Here is a 19,985-nt window from a genome sequence, read left to right as displayed (position 1 = left end):
ATGTTGTCTTAATTTCATTCCAAAGAAGCATACGCAATTTATGTATAATTTCACAGTCTAGATAATAGTACTGCACTGATTTTAAATAACATAGATATGGCTGACAGTAAAAGAATAGAACAGAATTACAGACACACACAAACATGAAATGTTTAAACTAGTATATTAATACTCAATAAGCATGCTTAAACCCACACACAGATGCACACATTTTGTTATATATATAGATAATTAAAATAAATGATGGGTGATAAAACCTATTGCAAGTCTTCTGTTTTTATGGGCTTCTATGTCATTTTTCAGGTTTCATTGCAATCATAATCTGGCATAATTATAAACATTAGATATATCTGTATGAATAAATTGGTAAACTTTGACTCAATGTGATCTGAAATGCTTGAACAGTAATATTAAATAATAGTAATATACATTTTTTTTCTAGATGAATCCCTCAACAAGCCCATAAACTGTAATGTTTTAGTCTTTACTGAGCTCATTAGTGGTCTTCCGGTGACATCTAGTGGTTATAATTGCAATTTTTTATTCAACACTGGGTTTTGAAGCTTTATAAATATTACAGTGTTCTTTTTTACCTAATATCTGTTAAATTTTGCATGATTGTTTAGAAAAAATACAGATCTAATGCATGTGTGATTATATTACCCCTTTTTTTTTTTGCAGTTTAATGCCATTCACAACAGAAATCTTTTGTTTTTTAGGCCTGTTTAAATGTTATCTAACCAAAGGACAAAATACAACATATTTTTTCAAAGTTATTGATCTAGAGAGTCCTGAGAATATTACTGCAGTGGTTTGATCAAGACTGAACAAAAAACCAGGTGACCCAAAACATTCAAATTCGTGGACCAATTTTATGAAAAAGGCTATAACTCGGGAACAAAATGAGATATCTTCACCAAACTCAGAATTCATATGCATGAACAAAAACTTTAGTCAAATTATTATTTTTTTTCCATATCTGCCACTTGGTGGCGCTACAGGATGAAAAAAAATCAAATGGCTATAACTAAGCAACAGTTGATCCAATCAACTTGAAAATTGATATGGCCCAATGTGGCACAAGTGCTCTATGAGGAATTTCACTTATCTTAAAAAACATGGCCGCCATTGGCCAAACAACTTTAAGAACCTATTTGACAAGGTTAATAGAAGTCGATTGGAACGAAACTCGGTGGGCATGTTCGACTCATTGCCCTAAAGGTCTGTAAGTATTTTGAAAGAAATTGCCCACAACATTGTCACCTCCCACAGAACACAACAAAGCGATTTGATTACAGCGCCACATATTTTCCAAAAATGATAATGCATCATTTTACTGGAGTTTTACTGGCTGTTTCAATTACACTCTTCCAATAATTGCTTTTCTTACTCGTTGCATTTGGTCTGATGCTCCATGCCATGCTTAGCTCCTCGCTGTGGAACTTTTATTAACGATTTTCAGCCATTTCAATTACAATCATGCAATTATTAATTTAATTATTCATTGTTGCATTTGGTCTGATGCTACATATGCTTAGCTCCTGATGTGGCCGCTGGAATGCTTGGCCCCGTAATTGCTGCTTGCAGCTATATTTTTTAGTTTTTGATTATTCACTTGGATTAATAATTCATTTTGACAGCACTATAATGTTTATTGTAAATAGACAACCATACAAGAGTAATTGTTACTAAGGCTGCACCAATGTTCATGTCCAGTGCCCTCGCAAAGTCCTGCAGCCAAGCTTGGATGTACATTTACATTCCATTAAAGGTCATTGATGACATGCCTCTGAAGTCTGACTTTTGCACCATAACAATACTTATAGGCAACTAGTCATCATATCTAGTTCTTTAATGTACTTGCATTGTACTACAGTGCGTTCATTTTCAATGGGCATATATGCGACTGAAACAGGTAGCCTAGTGCATCCCAAATTTTTCAACATGAACATTTTAATATAACATTATAGTCATTCTGGCCTTTGGCCTTTTTTGAGGAGGTGGGGTAGTGCACAATAGGCCCCTGTGGCACGGCATAAGCTTTTGTTCTTAATGGCATTTTTCCCCTTACATTACTTTTATACTTTAAGTAGTTTTTTAAACCAGTACTTTTAAACTTTTACTTGAGTAAAAAGCTTCAGTTGATACTTCAACTTCTACAAAAGTCTTTTTAAACCCTGGTATCTGTACTTCTACTTGAGTAATGAATGCCATTACTTTTGACACCACTGCTACATTGCCAAAAGTATTAGGACACCCCCTTTTAATGAACAGGTTTGACTACTTTGGCTAGTAATGTCCATGAGTACAAATATACATTTTTATGCATATAATGATATTCTAGGGAATTGTGCTTCTAATTTTATGCCAATAGTTTGGACATTACCCTTTTCTATTCTAACACGCAATGCCTCTGTGTATAAGGCAAGGTTAAAATAATTACTAATAATTTAGTCAGTGTGGAAGACACCTCTGATGTGACTTTAAATGCAGACCGTGAGCCAAAAACTCATCACCAAACACAATTCACTTGTACATATGCGTACAATACAATTTTGTGATTTTACAATGCGTACAATTTTAAACCCTTCCAAAACTAGAAATACAAATTTTTAACACATTAATTATGTTTCCATCTTTGTTGCCACAGTTTTGGAATTGCCTTTCTCTGTTCTAAAGAAGGGAGTGTCCCGATACTTTTGCCCATATGTACAAGTCATGTTTGGTGATGAGTTTTTGGCTGAAGGTCTGCATTTAGCCACACCAAAGATGTTCAGCTGGGATTAGGAATTTGCTTTCTGCAGACCAGTCAAGTTCTTTCATACTGACTGAATCAGTCTTGTGTATGTTTGGTGTGGGGTCCCAACCTCAGATTCCTTTGTGATGGCACCGCCACGTTCGGATGCTGTCCTGTTCACTCTGCTTAGACTGTGTTTTTATTCCATTTTTTACTTACAATTACTCTCACCTTTTGCACGGATAACACCGGCACTGATCATATATGACAAGCAGAACACATTCGAAACATCAGAAATCAGTTTTCTCACCCGTTTATCGACGTTTTTCCCAATTATCCAAGTTGGCCACCTGAGATTCTCCTCACCTCGGATGAGAACAATGGCTATGAGAGGGCTCCTCCGAGGCGACAAAACAAAGCACCGAGGGGAACGCGCTGGGGTTCGCAACCTTCTAAGGACCAGAACGCACAGTCCACCTTTACTAGGGCTGTCAATGAATATTCTAAATTGGAATATGTTCAATTCAATTCAATTCAAGTTTATTTGTATAGCGCTTTTTACAAAATAAATCGTTACAAAGCAACTTTACAGAAAATTATGTTTCTACAATATTTAGTAGTAGCTAGTAGTTTGTGCACATTTGACAGGATTTTAGAAAAAATAATAATAATGATACAAGACGTAGTCAGCTAGACGATGAACTATCAATATTAAGTTATTATATGATTCAGTCACACATTTAGCAATAATTGTTAGTTCTGTTTGTTGATTTAAGGTTAGCATCATCTGAGGTCCTCTGAGGGTCAGCATCATCTCTTCTCAGGTGTTCTGGATCCAGACTGGAGCTTGTTTAAATCCTAGTTACCACGGGATGTAATCCCGTGGCGAAACATAGAAACAAAATACAGACATCATTAGCATAGCTGCTGATCCAACAAAGTAAAATTAGTTTAACCCAAGCTAATGAATAAAAATGCAACTTTGAACAGATGCAACTACACTCACAATTAAAAAGAAACATTATTCGAATGCTTGGCGAAAGAGATGTTTTTAATCTAGATTTAAACAGAGAGAGTGTGTCTGAACCCCGAACATTATGTATTCGAATAGTAAAAAAAAAAATATAGCGTGTTTCATTTTGTTTCATATTGTCTCGCTCCATGCTAGTGGATCTGCCGTAGAGTCAATTGGTTGATCTTTAAGATAGCGGGTTAACTCCGTGTCAGCGCGCGCTCTGATCGGTAAAGGGGCAGAGATTTCAGACCTCCGTTTTTTAAGGAGATCTGTCACAAAACTCATCATACGCGCCAAAGTTTTTTGAGCAAATTTCAAAGCCGCATCCACCCGCCATCCGCAAAAAAGCCAGTGTCTGTTCTAGAAAGGATGCAGCAAATATATTTAATGCTAATGTATGAGGCATAGGCCTACGCTGAGTTTCATTTACGATGAGATGCGCTCTAGTTCACAGTGCAAGTGAACGCGGCGCGCTGGTGCTTCCATGTCAGGGTTATCATTGTCTGCTATATTTGCTTTTTATTTATTAAAATACATGCAATTGGTTGATGAAACATTTATTAAAATTAAGATAAAATTTGTTCAAAATGAAATTCGTTTTTAAGAAAGGTTTTCTACAAAGCAAAATTTAATGAAGTGGTAAATATCATGTCTGACGATTTACAAAACTTCATTAAGTGGTAAAAACCATGTCTTCCGATATATTGCGCATCTTATGATCCTATCTAAAAAATGAAAATAATTTTTGATAAAAAATGTTTGTAAAAAATATTTTAATGACACTGTTTTGGCGGTTATAGAGTTCTAATGACGGTGTTCAACTATAACCGCCGTTCTCACGGTTATATACTAACCGTCACACCCCTAGGTAAAATTGTTGACTCGTGAGATAAAGTTGTGTGCAATCTATTTAAGATACAGTTAGCATACCATTCGACCACTAGCAACATGAGGTCACATCTCAAAAATGTGCACCCAAATGAGCATGGCATAATATGTGGAACTCCAGCTAAACAGTCACATCTTGACACTTAACATTACTTTGCATCGCCCGCCGCAAGCTCTTTGTCTGCAACACGACAAGAGGCCATAACAGATAAAATAATTTCGTTCATTTGAAAGGACATGAGACCGATCAGTATCGCGGATGGGGCAAGCTTCGGGGAGTTCTGTCAAGCAATGGAACCAAGGTTTGGTTATTAACGTTTCATGTCAAGGAAAAGTTCCATGTTTACCACAGCACAGCTCGCTCGGAGCATTCAATGTCAGTTCTATATGCTGTAAAACTTCAATTAATATTAATAATATTGGTTTCAATCACTGAATGAAGCCTGGTATATTTGGGACAACAGTCGCAACCTTAAATTGCTTGCACAAAAATTTGTTTGTTAATTTAAACCATTATGCGCAGAGAAGTGAGGGTGAGAGAGCGTGAGGTCTGCAGTGTTGACCATTAGTTGATTTCCTTGTTTTTGTGTAGGTAATACGTTGTCATATGTTTAAACTTAAATAGACTATCTATACAAGTAGTTATATTAATATTATATTAATATATATAAATATAAAATATTCAAACGTCATTTTTGAGCAATTTTGACAGCCCTACGCAGAACATGCTCCTTCACTGGGAATGAATCACTATTTGAATTTGAGTTTTATTACTGAGGTGCCATGTAAATATATTTTTACAAGTGCTGGGCAACAATTACATTTTTAATCGCGCAATTAATTGCATTATGCTCAAAACTAATAATGCATTCAAATGCAGTGTATTGTGCACTTTTTTTTCATTTAAAAGTACTGCTATATGAACAAAAGTGCAATAATATTTGTAACCCTGGACTCCAAAACCAGTATCTGGGGTATATATTTAGCAATAGCCAAAAATGCACTCTATGGGTCAAAATTATAAATTTTTCTTATATGCCCAAAATCATTAGAATATTTAAAGTAAAGCTCATGTTCCACGAAGGTATTTTGTAAATTTCCAATGGCTTGAGTTAAAAATCTAAGTTTGTGTTCTACTGAAGAAACAAAGTTACCTACATCTTTGTTGCCCTGGGGGTAAACCAATAAACAACAACTTTTCATTTTTAGGTGAACTATCCCTTTACGTTACACTTAATATTAATTTTTTTTTTCTTGCTGATCCAAAAAATTATCCGATCCATTACCCAAAACCTGCAAAATGATCTGAACCATGAGTTTAGTGATCCATTGAACCACTAGTTTATAAGTAATGTTATGTCAAGCTTTTTTTTTTATTTTTAGTGATGTTTTTCTGTGCTTCAAATGCTGAGTGAATGATTACGAGGTGTTATATATATTTCATGAATTGTACTTTTTCAACATGCCTTGTGATGTTCATTAATGTTTATTTTTTGCTTGAACTTAGGTCGCTACATAATCCATGTTATAATAAACCATGTCAGAACATGTTATTTGGAACAAAATGCTAAACATTTATTTGTAAAAAAAAATGTGAATTTTAAAACAAACCCAAATCTAATATTAATAAGACAAAAAAAATAAAATCTCTTCATATAAACAAAGGCTTTGCCTGTTCTCATTAAAAATTATTCAACCACTGCATTGGAAGTGCAATCCAAACTAAGATGCTGAATATATGGAGCATGAACAGTTTTTTTAAAATCTAAATTATATTGTATAATTTAATTTTAAAACAAAAACCGAATACTCTGATTTTAGTTTTGTAAAACTATACCGCATAAAACATCTGCATGAAACTAATACGGCAGAGGGGCTGAATGAGATGCAATTTTACTCTGACAGTAGCGATACAGTAGTTCCTTGGTTTCTTTGGCTGTAAACAAAGCAGTATAGCACCTATGAATGCTGCTTTAAAATGCATTAAAAAAAAGATAACATGAAAAGAATGTTTATCTAAACTTTTCTTAAAGTCAGTTCCCCTCAGAGATACATTCATATAAAACCCACCCCCAAATGTATTGCGATTCGTTTAACATCTCTACCATTTTAAATCATCAAATATTTGTATCTGTTTTCAACTGGCTCACGACTCAGTTGTTAAATTCCTTATTCTTGGTTCACTGCACTGTAAATGAAAAATAAATAATGTTTTAAATATTATTTAATTTGAAAACTGCACGGAGACCTGATTTTGCTGCATGTGACAAAAGGATTACATTACAAAAGGCAAAAGGCTTCTCATTACAAAATTAGTGAAATGTAATAGTGGAATGCTTGGTGTATTCTGTGTATGTACAAAGATTTATTTCTGTGACTATGTTTGTGGACTGTTTGCAGGACCATCTATGAGAAACTGGCAAGTGCTTTTACTGAGGAGCAAGCAGTGCTTTATCATCAGAGAGTGGAAGAGATTTCACCCAACATCCGATACTGTGCATATAACATAGGTGAGACACTTTTTATGGCTAAGGCTATACATGTGTGATTGGGAGAAAGCAATGCTTTTCCCTTTAATTGCATTTCCCTTTCATTGCTTTTCCCTTTCATTGCTTTTCCCTAACTGGATCCACTGTGCACTGTTGCATGACAGAAATGAAACCATAGCGACGTGGCATGTGATACAGACAGAAGTGATGGATTTGGGGGGTCCCACGTGTTTATTTTGCCTGTATAGTTTGAGCAGTCAAGATGCAGCTTCCTTCCATTCCATACCAGATGGGGGCAGTATGCCTCAATAAAGTGAATTGGTCTACTCTAGAGTAACAAACGAGAAACGGCATAGTCTCTATGCTCCACCCCTACCTTCACAACAACACTACAGCCATGGCCGAAGCATAACCGTCCGTTCACACCGCCGTCATCTAGAGCTCTAGCCGCTCTGCTCACGACGCTGCAGAAAGATTTGTGAGTGCTCAGACGCTCTAATGTAGATCGAATGCTTATTTTGTATTTAAAGCAAACAAGCTTGTTGATCTCGTGCAGACGAACCACAAGGAGTTATAAGTTAACCTCGTTAAATATTGTTGTGGATGAAATATTAGGATCCTTTACTTAAAATGAACAATCTCAGACACCTTGGTCCACGTATCACTTGTAATTAATTTTTTATGTCCCTGTACGCAAACAGGGACACATCATAGATTAATACAAACGCTAAACAGCAATAATCAACCTGTCCTTTATTCTGCTTGGGAACTAATGTGCCAACTCTCAAGCATTCACCGTGAGACCCACGCAATTGACTTTTCGTACGCTTTCACGCCCCACACAAATTTTTTCACGCACAGAAAAACCATGAAGCAAAGAGGACACGGAGACCAACAGACTAGACAGAGCAGGTTAGTTATGATATAATAGGGCTGTGCAAAAAATCGAATGCGATTTTCATGCACCTCTCATCAGTAAAGACGCTCCTTTGGATGGTATTACTTATTTAACATGCCAACAGAAAATCTATCTGTTTCTGTTTTTATGACTGGATTCCATTATTCTGTCCATATTTTCTGCATTGTGGAAATCAAAGTGGGGCCCAATATATATTTTCCAAATGTCTTCAGGCTCTTTAAAACACCACTACCAAACTCAAACAATTACACAAGAAAAGAAAAAAGCTTTACCTCATCTTTGTCTGTGAAATATCCACCTCGTCACTGTGGGACTGGCAGTGGGAGTAAACAGTATTCACTTACACAGAAAAAGCAAGTACGAAACGCTTGGAGTGAGGGGAGATTTTTCACCAGTTTATTCATCACGGATGGTTTCATTATCTCGGGCGGATAAAAAACTAAGAAGATAAAAAATAAAGTTAAAATGTGTCACTGTTAAGGTAAAGTCTATGTGTGGGAGAGTATACTTGCATTACTGGAAGTAGCTTCTCAGCAACTTACACATACTTTGACTACTTTGTACAAACCACAGCTATTTTGCTCATATACTCTATCTGTGTTTATCTAGGAGACCAGAATGCTATAAATGACCTCATGCAGATGAGACTGAGTGCAGGAGGAGGGGGTGGCATGATGGCTGAAAAACTGGAGGTCAGGGGTCTTGTCTTTGCACTTCTGTTCCTGTTAAGTGATGAAATATACAATGTAAACTGCATTTTCTGGGAGAAAATGCCATGCCAAACTGTCTTATTAAAGTTTTTTTTTTCTCTCCGAAAATTACAATTTGATTTTATCATGCATTTTATAAAATTAGTAAGTTGCATTGGCGTGTTCACAGTCTTTACATTTGTGTTTTCTCTCTGTCTCTCAGGCGCTGATTACTCAGACAAGAGCAAAGCAGGCAGCTGTGATGAGTGAGGTTGAGTGGAGAGGCCGTACAGTGCCTGTCAAAATTGACAAGGCCAGAATCTTCCTGCTGGGTCTGGCAGACAATGAAGCTGCTATTATACAGGTACATAAACAATCTCATTCCCAATTATTTTTGTGTGTGGTACTCATAATGACAAAAGCGACTTTTGCCCTTCCTGTTGTTAAAATGAGTTGTAATCAACTAAGATGTATTGGTTGACATCAGTTCAGACTTGTATTAGTTAATAAAAAATACAAGTGACAGGCTGCACGATCCAAGCAGATGGGATGTCCATTTAGCAAAATGCAGTGCAGATGCTGTGTAGGGCTGGGCGATATATGGCCAAAAAAATCTTCTCCTTTTTGGCTTAAATACAATTTTCTATTTGGATAAAAAATGATTTACTTAAAACATTCTGCCCAGTGTTTATATTAAAGGAAATGAAAACAAAAATAGTGAAATTAAAGGCTGGGCTATCCATTATATGCAAAACGGGGGCAAAAATCACATTATATTCTAACATTGTAACATTAAAAAAAAAAAAAAGCTTTTTAAAGCAGATCAATTCATTAAGCTAAAAATTAAAGTAAATAAACACAAGAGCACAGATTAGTTGCATTTCATTTTGATTACCCCATTACTGCCATCTGTTATCATAAAATACACTTACTTGTAGGTTTAAAATTGTACATGACACAATTATTGCACTGCTATTCTTTTGCGCTCCGGCTGTTTGGGGTTTGGTAGCTGCTTTAAACTATACGTGTTAACTAGGGCTGTCACTTTTGTGAAAAAATCATTTTCGATTTTTAAGACACAAGTGTTTAAGACAATCTTGCAATGGTCCTTTTCATAACTCAGAATGTCCTGTAACTAGATGCGCGAATTTGCTTCTACCGGGACTGCGAGACCTCCAGACGCGCGTAAACGCGTCTTTACATTGACTTAACATTGGAATAATTCGTGGCAGACACTCTATTCACGTTTGGTGTGAACGCATAGAGGTTGATTTCGACGTCACTGGGTCTTTCGAGACAGAAGCCCACCAGGGTGGCGCAGAAGACCACCACAACCGTGCGTTAGGGACAGGAGCCCACCAGGGCGGCGCCGAAGACCACCACAGTGGGATTGATGATACAGGACAGCAAGTCTTCGGCTGAGACTTGACGAGACTCTGGAAGTTCAGCAGAGACGTTGAGAGGCTCTGGTAGTTCAGCATAGACGTGGAGAGACTCTGGTAGTTCAGCAGAGACGTGGAGAGACTCTGGTAATTCAGCAGAGACGTGGAGAGGCTCTGGTAGTTCAGCAGAGACGTGGAGAGGCTCTGGTAGATCCTTGGTGTTTTGACTGGATTAAGGAAGATCAATGGTGACTTGATGGTCAACTGTGGCTGTCATCTTGTGCCATGGCTCTGGGCTGGCGGCCATCTTGCGCAGTGGCGCTGGGCTGGCGACCACCTTGTGCTGTGGCGCTGGGCTGGTGGCCATATTGTGCAGTGGTGCTGGGCTGGCGGACCTCCTGCCTGTAGACCCCGGTCTAGAGTCGGCCATCCCACCCGGAGAGACCGGTGTGGCTGGGGTATCCCACGGAGACCGATGTTTAACACTAATATTGGGCATAAATGAACATGTTAAATATAAAGTATTTAAAACAGGTAAGTTCATATGTTTGGAGTAAGTTTAATTGAACTGATGCATCAGTCATACAGCGCTCCGGACAGCGCTCCGGATGAGACCGACACACCACCACAAAAACAAGAATGAGATGCGTTCTAACATAACGGTGGCATTAAACTCAGTTAGTGAGGGCTCGTTTAAAATATTGCACATATAAAGGCTGTTCAGATTACTTGTTAAAGTGCAATGAAATACCTTATATCTGGACAATGTACATCTGTTTGTGGATGGAGACTTTGTAACGGCCGAAATGATGCATCACATTATAGTTTGGAGTGCATGAAAATAATAAGGCGGCAGAGTGAACTTATCATCCATAGTGGTCCACTATGTATGATAAATTCGCTTTGCCACCTTGTTAATATTTTGTCTTTATTTGTATCGCCAAGAAAGAGTTAATCTCTCATGTTTGAGAAGACCGCGATGCCGTGTAGCAGCCTTTTCTATCTCTATCATTTCATGGATATAACGAGTTGTAAAGCTCTTCAAAGGTGTAAAGGCCCTTGTCACCCATTATATCACCCAAGGAGTGAATCCCTTTGTCGTACCACTGTCGACACTGGCCAAACTTAATAGGGTGCTTTCCAATGAGCAAACCATAGTTATTAAAGATAGGAGAGTAGGGATTCCATTTAGAGCTGATATCACATGCTTTTCCTGCTGCTCTCCATACTGAAAGAACGTGTGACACTAAAGGACCGAAACGAAGTTTACTTTTATTTATAGGGATATTAGCAAATAAAACTTCGTCCAACTTTAGAGGAAGAACCAGATTCTCCTCCAGGGAACGCCAAGAGACATCAATTCCACCATCATACCAGCTGAACAAGGGACGTAATGTAAAAGCCCAGTGATACAACTTAAAGTTGGGGAGTGAGAGTCCACCAGCAAATCTATCTCGTTCCATTGTGGAAAGTTTAAGACGTGGTCGTTTGCCATTCCAGGCAAATTTGGTGATTATGCTCTGTAACCTGTCCCAAAAACGGGACGGAGGAGGCAAGGGCAGCATGGAACTTACAAAGTTAATTCGAGGTAGTACATTCATTTTGATAATCGAGACACGTGATCTAAGAGAATTTGGAAGTGACAACCAATTGTCCAGGTTACAAGAAATTTTAGACAGAATACCCTCATAGTTGGTTTTAATTATATACTGCAATGAAGCACCAATCGTGATACCCAAATACTTAAATTGCTGAACCACTGGTATATCTGAGGGTAGAGCTGTGTTTCTCATTGCGTCATTCAGTGGAAGAAGTGCCAACTTTGACCAGTTTATTTTATATCCGGAAATCTCGCCAAAGCTGCCAAAGATTGTTAAGATGTAACGTATGGACTGCAATGGGTTACCTAAATAAAGAAGGACATTGTCTGCGTACAACGAAATATGTTGACTGGTTCCACATATTGTGATTGGGGTGATACCTTTATCTATGCGTATGGTCTGTGCAAGTGGCTCAAGCGACAGTGCAAAAAGAAAAGGACTTAGAGGGCATCCCTGACGAGAGCCTCTGGCTATGTCAAACAACGAAGAACAAGTTCTACCTGTCAACACCATGGTGGTGGGATTTGCATACAACACTTTGATCATACGAATGTAAGAGGACCCCAAAGCCATAACCTTCAACACAGACCACAGATATGGCCATTCCAGACGATCAAAGGCTTTCATAGCATCTAGAGAAAGAACAGCAGCAGGAACAGTTGATGAAGAAGTGCCATATATTATATGGAGTAATCTTCTAACATTATCAGATTCCAACCTGGTTCTAATAAAACCAGTCTGGTCACAGTTAAAAAGCTTAGTCATGACTGGCTGAAGCCTTTGTGCAAGCAATTTAGCATACATTTTTAGATCAGCATTTAGCAGAGACAAAGGCCTATAACTTGAGCAATCATTTGGGTCCTTGTCTTTTTTTTGAACAAGAGTGAAATAACGGCAATATTCACATCTCTAAAAAAAGACCCTCTTTCAACAGCAGCTTGAATCATATCAAAAAGGAGAGGGCCCAAAGTGTCCCAAAAGGTTGTGTAAAATTCAGGGGGAATTCCATCCAACCCAGGAGACTTACCGCTACGCATATCGGAAACAGCCTCCTTTAGCTCATCTAAGGTTATGGGGGTATCTAATTGTAAAGAGTCTTCCTCAGATAGTTTAGGAAGCAGTATTTGTTTTAGAAAATTGTCACACGCATCCTGGTTATGCAATACCTCCGAGCTGTATAATTCAGAGTAAAAGCTGCGAAAGGTATTATTAACCAGTGAGGGTTCATTAAGAATGTCACCATCTTTGGACTTGATTGCGCTGATATCTGAAAAATGTTCATTTGACCGCAATCTAAGAGCGAGTAAACTGCTGGGTCTAGACCCATTAAAATAGTACAACTGCCGCGTCCTATGAATTAAAAATTCTGCGCGCTGCTTCATAATAGCATTTATCTCTTTGTTCACAAGATTAAATTGAAGCCTTACATCCTCATCATAACTTTGTTGTAAAAGGAGATCTAAAGCTGAGAGTTTAGACTCTAAACCGTGTAATCTAGATGAACAAACTTTCCTTATGCTAGAAGCATAACACACAGTAAAGTTCCTAATAAACCCCTTGATAGCATCCCAGAGTATGCGTGGGTCCTCGACTGAACCTTTATTTATATTGACAAAGTCTATTAGTTGACTTAAGAACTTGGATTTGAATGCTTCGTCTCAGAGAAGTGTGGTGTTGAAACGCAATCTAGGGGCCCGAGCTGGATTAGAGGTAAACAAAACAGAAGCAATCACTGCCTTGTGGTCAGAAAATGCCACTGGCAATAAGCTAACATTAACAATGTTATGAAACAAGCCTCTAGAAGAAAAAATAAAGTCAATTCGCGAGAAAGATTTGTGTCTAGATGATAAATGTGTGAAGGCTTTAATATCAGGATTTAGTATACGCCAAAGATCCACCACCCCAGTATCATTGATCCAGGAGCGTAATAAATCAAAAGCATATTTTTGATCTAAATTTTCGGAGTTTCCTGACCTGTCAACTGAATAATCAACAACAGCATTAAAATCAGCACCAATAATAAATTTAAAGTCAGAAAGCTCCAGAAGTACCTTAGTTATCTGTTCATAAAATTATTTTTCAAAATTGAAAGCATAAATTGAAACCAGAGCAACATCTCTATTTTCTATATTTACTTTCGCAACTGCTATTCTACCTTTGCTATCTGCCCAAGTATCCAACAGTTTAAGGCGCAGATTACGCTGACATATCATCGCTACCCCTTCGGATTTATTTGAAACTGAGGAGCAAGCAAGAACACGAAAAAAACGATTTGACATACGATCAGTATCCCTTTTAACCAGATGAGTCTCTTGTAAGAAGGCTATATTTATTCTCTTTCTCCGCAAAAAGTCCAAAGTAGAAATTCGTTTCACTGGATTATTCAGGCCCCGTACATTGAGGCTAAGAACGTTTAAATTGACACCATCAGCCATTTAAGAAGCAATAGAAAATTAGAAAATGTAGTCAACATGAGAAAGCAGATTATATATTGGAGAAAAAAACGGGAAGGAGAGGGGAATTTAAACTCTGGTCCAGGCTTAAATGAACAAGTATTAGAACAATATAAAAACAAAAACAGAACAAGGAGAAGATTGGGTGCACCCATGTCTATAACTCCTGTTGTACAAAATGAAAAACTATTAGTAATTCATCGTTTGATGATACTAGCAACTTTCGCGTCCAGCCCAGACTCCAGCTTAGTGAAAGAGTCATTCAACAGCTTTTGCGTTCGCCGTCCTTCTTCTGCCACGACTTCGGCGATGTGTTTAAGCAAAGCATCATGTGAAAAATCAAGAAACGAGCTCTCATGGCTAACTGCATGATCGCTGCTAGCACTAGCCTCGCTAGAAACAGTAACGTTACAATCTGCCGAAAAGCCTCGGGGATGGTCTAGCTTGTTTTGTTTTGACGGCTTGGGCATGATGAACTAACAATGAATTTTAAATAATAATAATAATAGACCATAACATATGAAAGAGAATGACCAGCATGACTGGTCCACAAGGCGGTGCTGGTTGCATTTGAGGTACAGGTCATGGGGTTTCTCAGATTTCCCTTGAGACCGGTAAGCATTAGCCTCGATAGTAGTCGTGTCTTCTTCATTGCGTATTTTTATATTTTGAATGTATCCCTCCACTGCATACTGTAACCCCTTTTGCCTCAATATGGAGGATATCGCGGAGGTATTGCTCCAAAAAAGGTCACTGACACGCACGGGTATACCTCTTCCCGTCATGGCAATATGTCGTGCTGGTCGTGTTTGACCATTTGTTTGTCGGAGGTAGCAACAGTAACTAAGGGGGGCGGGGCTCGGCGAAAGGCTAATTATGATTGTAAGCCAATTTCTCTAGCTTTGTAGGAGACAAGATCACTGCCCCAATATCATATGGGCTACATGCTTCTCTTTCCAATTGGATCCAAGTGGAGTGTATAAAGTTGGGATCTAGCCACATTATAATAGTATGGAGAGCGCTGGCATAGTAATAAAGAGAAATTAGGGAGGACCAATCCACCTTCAGCTTTAGGTTTACAAATATGAGCTTTACTTATTCGATGGGCTTTATAATCCCATAAAAAAAAGAGAAAATTATTGAATACAATTGCTTGAAAAAAAATCTTAGGTAAAAATATTGGGATGTTCTGAAAAAGAGAGAGGATTTGAGGAAGAAAAATCATTTGAATAATAGTAACCCTACCTACCAAGGAAATAGGAAGTGATCTCCAAAACTGAATATTATTTTTCAATTTAGACACTAGAGGGGGTAAGTTAACCTTAAATAATGACTGAAAATCCTTTTGTAGTGTCAATTCCTAAATACTTAAATTTTTACTGTTATTTTAAAGTAGAATCATTGTATAACAAAGATTTCGAACCTTTATAAGCATTTATTCACCAGTTTATCAGGTACCCTGAAAATGTACCAAAATTAGATAGTTTCCAGGATTTTTGCAATAGTAAAATGGGGCTTAGTAATATATAACGGGATGTCGTCAGCATACAGTGAAATCTTACTTAATGTATTCTCTGTGCTATATCCATGTATATTAGGGTTGGAACGAATAGTGTGTGCTAAGGGCTCGAGTGCCAAAGAAAAAAGTAAGGGAGATAAAGTGCAACCCTGCCTGGAACCTCTGTGTAGTTGAAATGTTGACGAGAACATCTTATTAGTCAGAATTCTTGCAGAGGGCTTAAGGTAAAGAATCTTTATTCACTTTTCGAAACTGTCAACAATATCAAACTTAAGACTTAAAGCATAAGACCACTCCCAATTGGTCAAAAGTTTTCTCTGCATCAAGAGAAACGATAACCAGGTCATCTGCATGTGTGTTGTGGGAGTAAATTCTATTAAAAAGACATCTAAGATTAGAAAAGAGATTACTGAACTCTTTGTTCTGCATTGAGGAACAAATTAGGTCTTTTGGACCTAGAATGGGGAGATCACAGTTATCCAAGAAATTTTCAGCAGCCAGGTCATTGATTGAGGCTCAAACAGATTGAGAACTGTTTGCATCTATTAATTTTTTTCCGGATTTCAATTATTCAGACGTTTTAGTGAACATTGTTATCGGAGGAGCAGCGGTGCTGGTCAAATGCTTCAGGACGCGCAGACAGGGGAAGCGAGCGGGAGCGCTCGTCAGACTCAGGAAGCGCGGATTTCGAACGCCGTTGCCTAGCATCCATCTCGCAAATCTCCGCTCTCTACCCAACAAAACGGACAAACTCCTTCTGCTTTCTCGGACAAATAAGGATTTCACACACTCTGCTGCTCTGTGTTTCACGGAAACCTGGCTGAATGACACCATACCGGACAGCGCGCTCCATCTGCCGGGCTTTCAGCTGTTTAGAGCGGATCGCGACGCAGAATCAACGGGGAAATCGCGTGGCGGCGGGACATGCTTTTACATCAACGAACAGTGGTGTACAGATGTAACTGTTAAAGAAGACGTGCTGCTCAAATCTCAAAACACTCTTCATTAACTGCAAGCCGTTCTATTCGCCGCGGGAGTTTCACTCGTTCATTCTGGTCAGTGTTTACATCCCTCCGCAAGCGAATGTAAGCTCAGCCTTACAGAAACTCGCTGATCAGATCACAGAGACAGAACAACATCACCCGGACTCTGTTTTAATAATTCTCGGGGACTTTAATAAAGCCAATCTCTCCCGTGAACTGCCAAAATACAGACAGCATGTTACATGTCCCACAAGAGACAGTAATATATTGGATCACTGTTACACCACAATAAAGGATGCATTTCACTCTGTTCCACGAGCAGCTTTGGGACGTTCTGATCACCTTCTGGTTCATCTTATACCGTCCTACAGGCAGAAACTAAAATCAGCTAAACCTGTATCAAGGACTGTTAAAAGATGGACTAATGAAGCAGAGCAGGATTTACAATCTTGTTTTGACATCACTGATTGGAGTGTTTTTGAAGCTGCTGCCACCGATCTGGATGAACTCCGAGACCGTAACATCATATATCAGTTTCTGTGAGGATATGTGTATTCCTACAAAGACTCAACTAATTTACAATAATGACAAACCGTGGTTCACTGCAAAACTCAGACAGCTCCGTCAGGCCAAAGAAGATGCTTACGTGAAGGGGGACAATGTCTTGTATAAACAGGCTAAATACACACTGGAAAAAGAGTTCAAAGTGGCAAAGAGGAACTATTCTGAAAAAATAAGGACTCAGTTCACTTCCAACGACTCAGCATCAGTGTAGAAAAGTCTAAAGAAGATCACCAATTACAAGACACCACCCCCCAGCACTGTGGAGAATCAATGACTGGCAGACGATCTGAACGAGTTTTACTGCAGGTTTGAAAGAACACCTATCACCTGCCCTGAACGCCTCCCCACACAACCATTCACACCATTCACAACGCCTGCATCCAGCCCTGAATGCCTCTCCAAACAAACGTTCACACCATTAACAGCTCCTGCAACCCATCCTGAACACCTCTCCAATCAAGCACTCTCACCATTCTCACCTCCTGCATCTCCCCTCTCCCCCACACCTGCAATTCAGATCAGCGAGGATGCGGTGCGCCAGGTCTTCTGGAAGCAGAAAAGGAAAAAAGCATTGGGCCCAGATTGTGGTACACCAGCCTGTCTAAAATCCTGTGCTGACCAGCTGGCCCCCATCTTCACAAAGATCTTCAACAGATCGCTGGAGCTGTGCGAAGTCCCTTCATTCTTCAAACGCTCCACCATCATCCCCATCCCTAAGAAAACCAAAATTACAGGACTAAATGACTACAGGCCTGTGGCTCTAACGTCTGTAGTCGTGAAGTCATTTGAGAAACTGGTGCTGGGCCACCTGAAGGACATCACTGGGCCCTTGCTGGATCCTCTTCAGTTTGCCTACAGAGCAAACAGGTCTGTGGACGATGCAGTAAACATCGGACTGCATTATGTTCTGCAACACCTAGATAGACCGGGGACTTATGTGAGGATCCTGTTTGTGGACTTCAGCTCGGCCTTCAACACGATCATCCCAAACCACCTCCTGCCCAAACTAAATCAGCTCTCCGTGCCCACCTCCATCTGTCAGTGGATCAACAGCTTCCTGACAGACAGGCAGCAGCTAGTGAGGCTGGGAAAATACACATCCAGCACTCGTACAATCAGCACCGGAGCTCCCCAGGGCTGCGTTCTCTCCCCACTGCTCTTCTCCCTGTACACTAATGATTGCACGTCTAAGGACCCCTCTGTCAAGCTCCTGAAGTTTGCAGACGACACCACACTCATCGGCCTCATTCAGGATGGTGACGAGTCTGCTTACAGACAGGAGGTAAAAGAGCTGGCTGTCTGGTGCACTCTCAACAACCTGGAGCTTAACACGCTCAAAACAGTGGAGATGATTGTGGACTTCAGGAGAAACCCCCCTGCACTCCCCCCACTCACCATCATGAACAGCACTGTGACTGCAGTGGAGTCATTCAGGTTCCTGGGCACCACTATCTCTCAGGACCTGAAGTGGGACAATCACATTGACTCCATTGTGAAAAAGGCCCAGCAGAGGTTGTACTTCCTTCGCCAGCTGAGGAAGTTTAACCTGCCACAGGAGCTGCTGAAACAGTTCTACTCCACCATCATCGAATCCATCCTCTGTACTTCAGTAACTGTCTGGTTCAGCTCAGCTTCTAAATCTGACCACAGAAGACTACAGAGGGTAGTCCGGACTGCTGAGTGAATCATTGGTACAACCCTCCCTTCTATTCAAGAACTGTACTTATCCAGAGTGAGAAAAAGGGCTGTCAAAATCACTCTGGACCCCTCACATCCAGCACACTCCCTCTTTGAACTGTTGCCATCTGGTCGACGCTACAGAGCACTGAGCACTAGAATGACCAGACACAGGACCAGTTTCTTCCCCCAGGCAATCCATCTTATGAACAGCTGATAATAACTGCGAATACACTACAATTTATATTTATATACACATACACTTATTTATCTAACACACATACTTAGTATACACTTACATTTTGCACATAATACACATGTACATACATAAATGCATTTTGTAATATACCCGCCTACAATTGTCAATTTGTATATTGTCATTCACTATCTACTTATTTGTATTTTTTATTCTTTTATTATGTGTTTTATGTTCTGTCGCTGTCATTCTGTTGTACTGTGGTGCTTCTGTCACGAAAACAAATTCCTCGTATGTGTAAACATACCTGGCAATAAAGCTCATTCTGATTTCTGTATGAGATGTTAATATGACACCATTTTCTGACTTAATTTTACTTTTAAGATGATCACTTTCCATTTTACTAATTTGTCTTTCCAGTAATTTCAGGTTTTTTACCAAATTCAAAAAATTGGTTTGTTGCATAAATAAAAATCCCGTAACTATATGATCTGAAAGAATCTAATTTTATTTAAGTCTTAATAACAGGATCTTATACAGATATAAATCTCTATGGATGGATGCACTGCATTTTCTTTATCCAATCGATTTTTTTATTCCAGATCTGCCAACTCAGCCCTTTTCATTCTCTTTCTAGCAGCCTGAATACAAACCCGATATAAACTTTCATGGTCTACCATTGTATTGAGGTTGACGTTCCAGGAACATCATTCATCTCAGTACTTTGATTCTAGACCAACATTATGCCATGTTCCTATTCAAAGTGTTCGAGGTAATAGCAGAGCAAGTGAACTCTCGTGTCATTGATGGGGAAGCAGTTCATTTGTGAGATTTATGAGAGAAAATTGCCAAATGGCTAATACAAAGTTGTGA

At 39.1% G+C, this 19,985-nt stretch overlaps 1 protein-coding gene across 1 annotated transcript in view; it reads left to right on the top strand.

Moving 5' to 3' along the window:
* srp68 (signal recognition particle 68) overlaps positions 1–19,985 on the top strand; it is a 125,128-nt gene that overhangs the window by 32,874 nt on the left and 72,269 nt on the right. Inside the window, exons 6-8 of the mRNA XM_052600717.1 lie at positions 7,041–7,150; positions 8,658–8,740; positions 8,961–9,101. Coding sequence (XP_052456677.1) covers positions 7,041–7,150; positions 8,658–8,740; positions 8,961–9,101 — 334 coding nt within the window. The remainder of the gene's footprint in view (positions 1–7,040; positions 7,151–8,657; positions 8,741–8,960; positions 9,102–19,985) is intronic.

This window comes from Carassius gibelio, chromosome A6, assembly GCF_023724105.1.
Source record: "Carassius gibelio isolate Cgi1373 ecotype wild population from Czech Republic chromosome A6, carGib1.2-hapl.c, whole genome shotgun sequence".
Taxonomy (NCBI): Eukaryota; Metazoa; Chordata; class Actinopteri; order Cypriniformes; family Cyprinidae; genus Carassius; species Carassius gibelio.
This window is presented reverse-complemented; position numbering and strand designations above follow the sequence as displayed.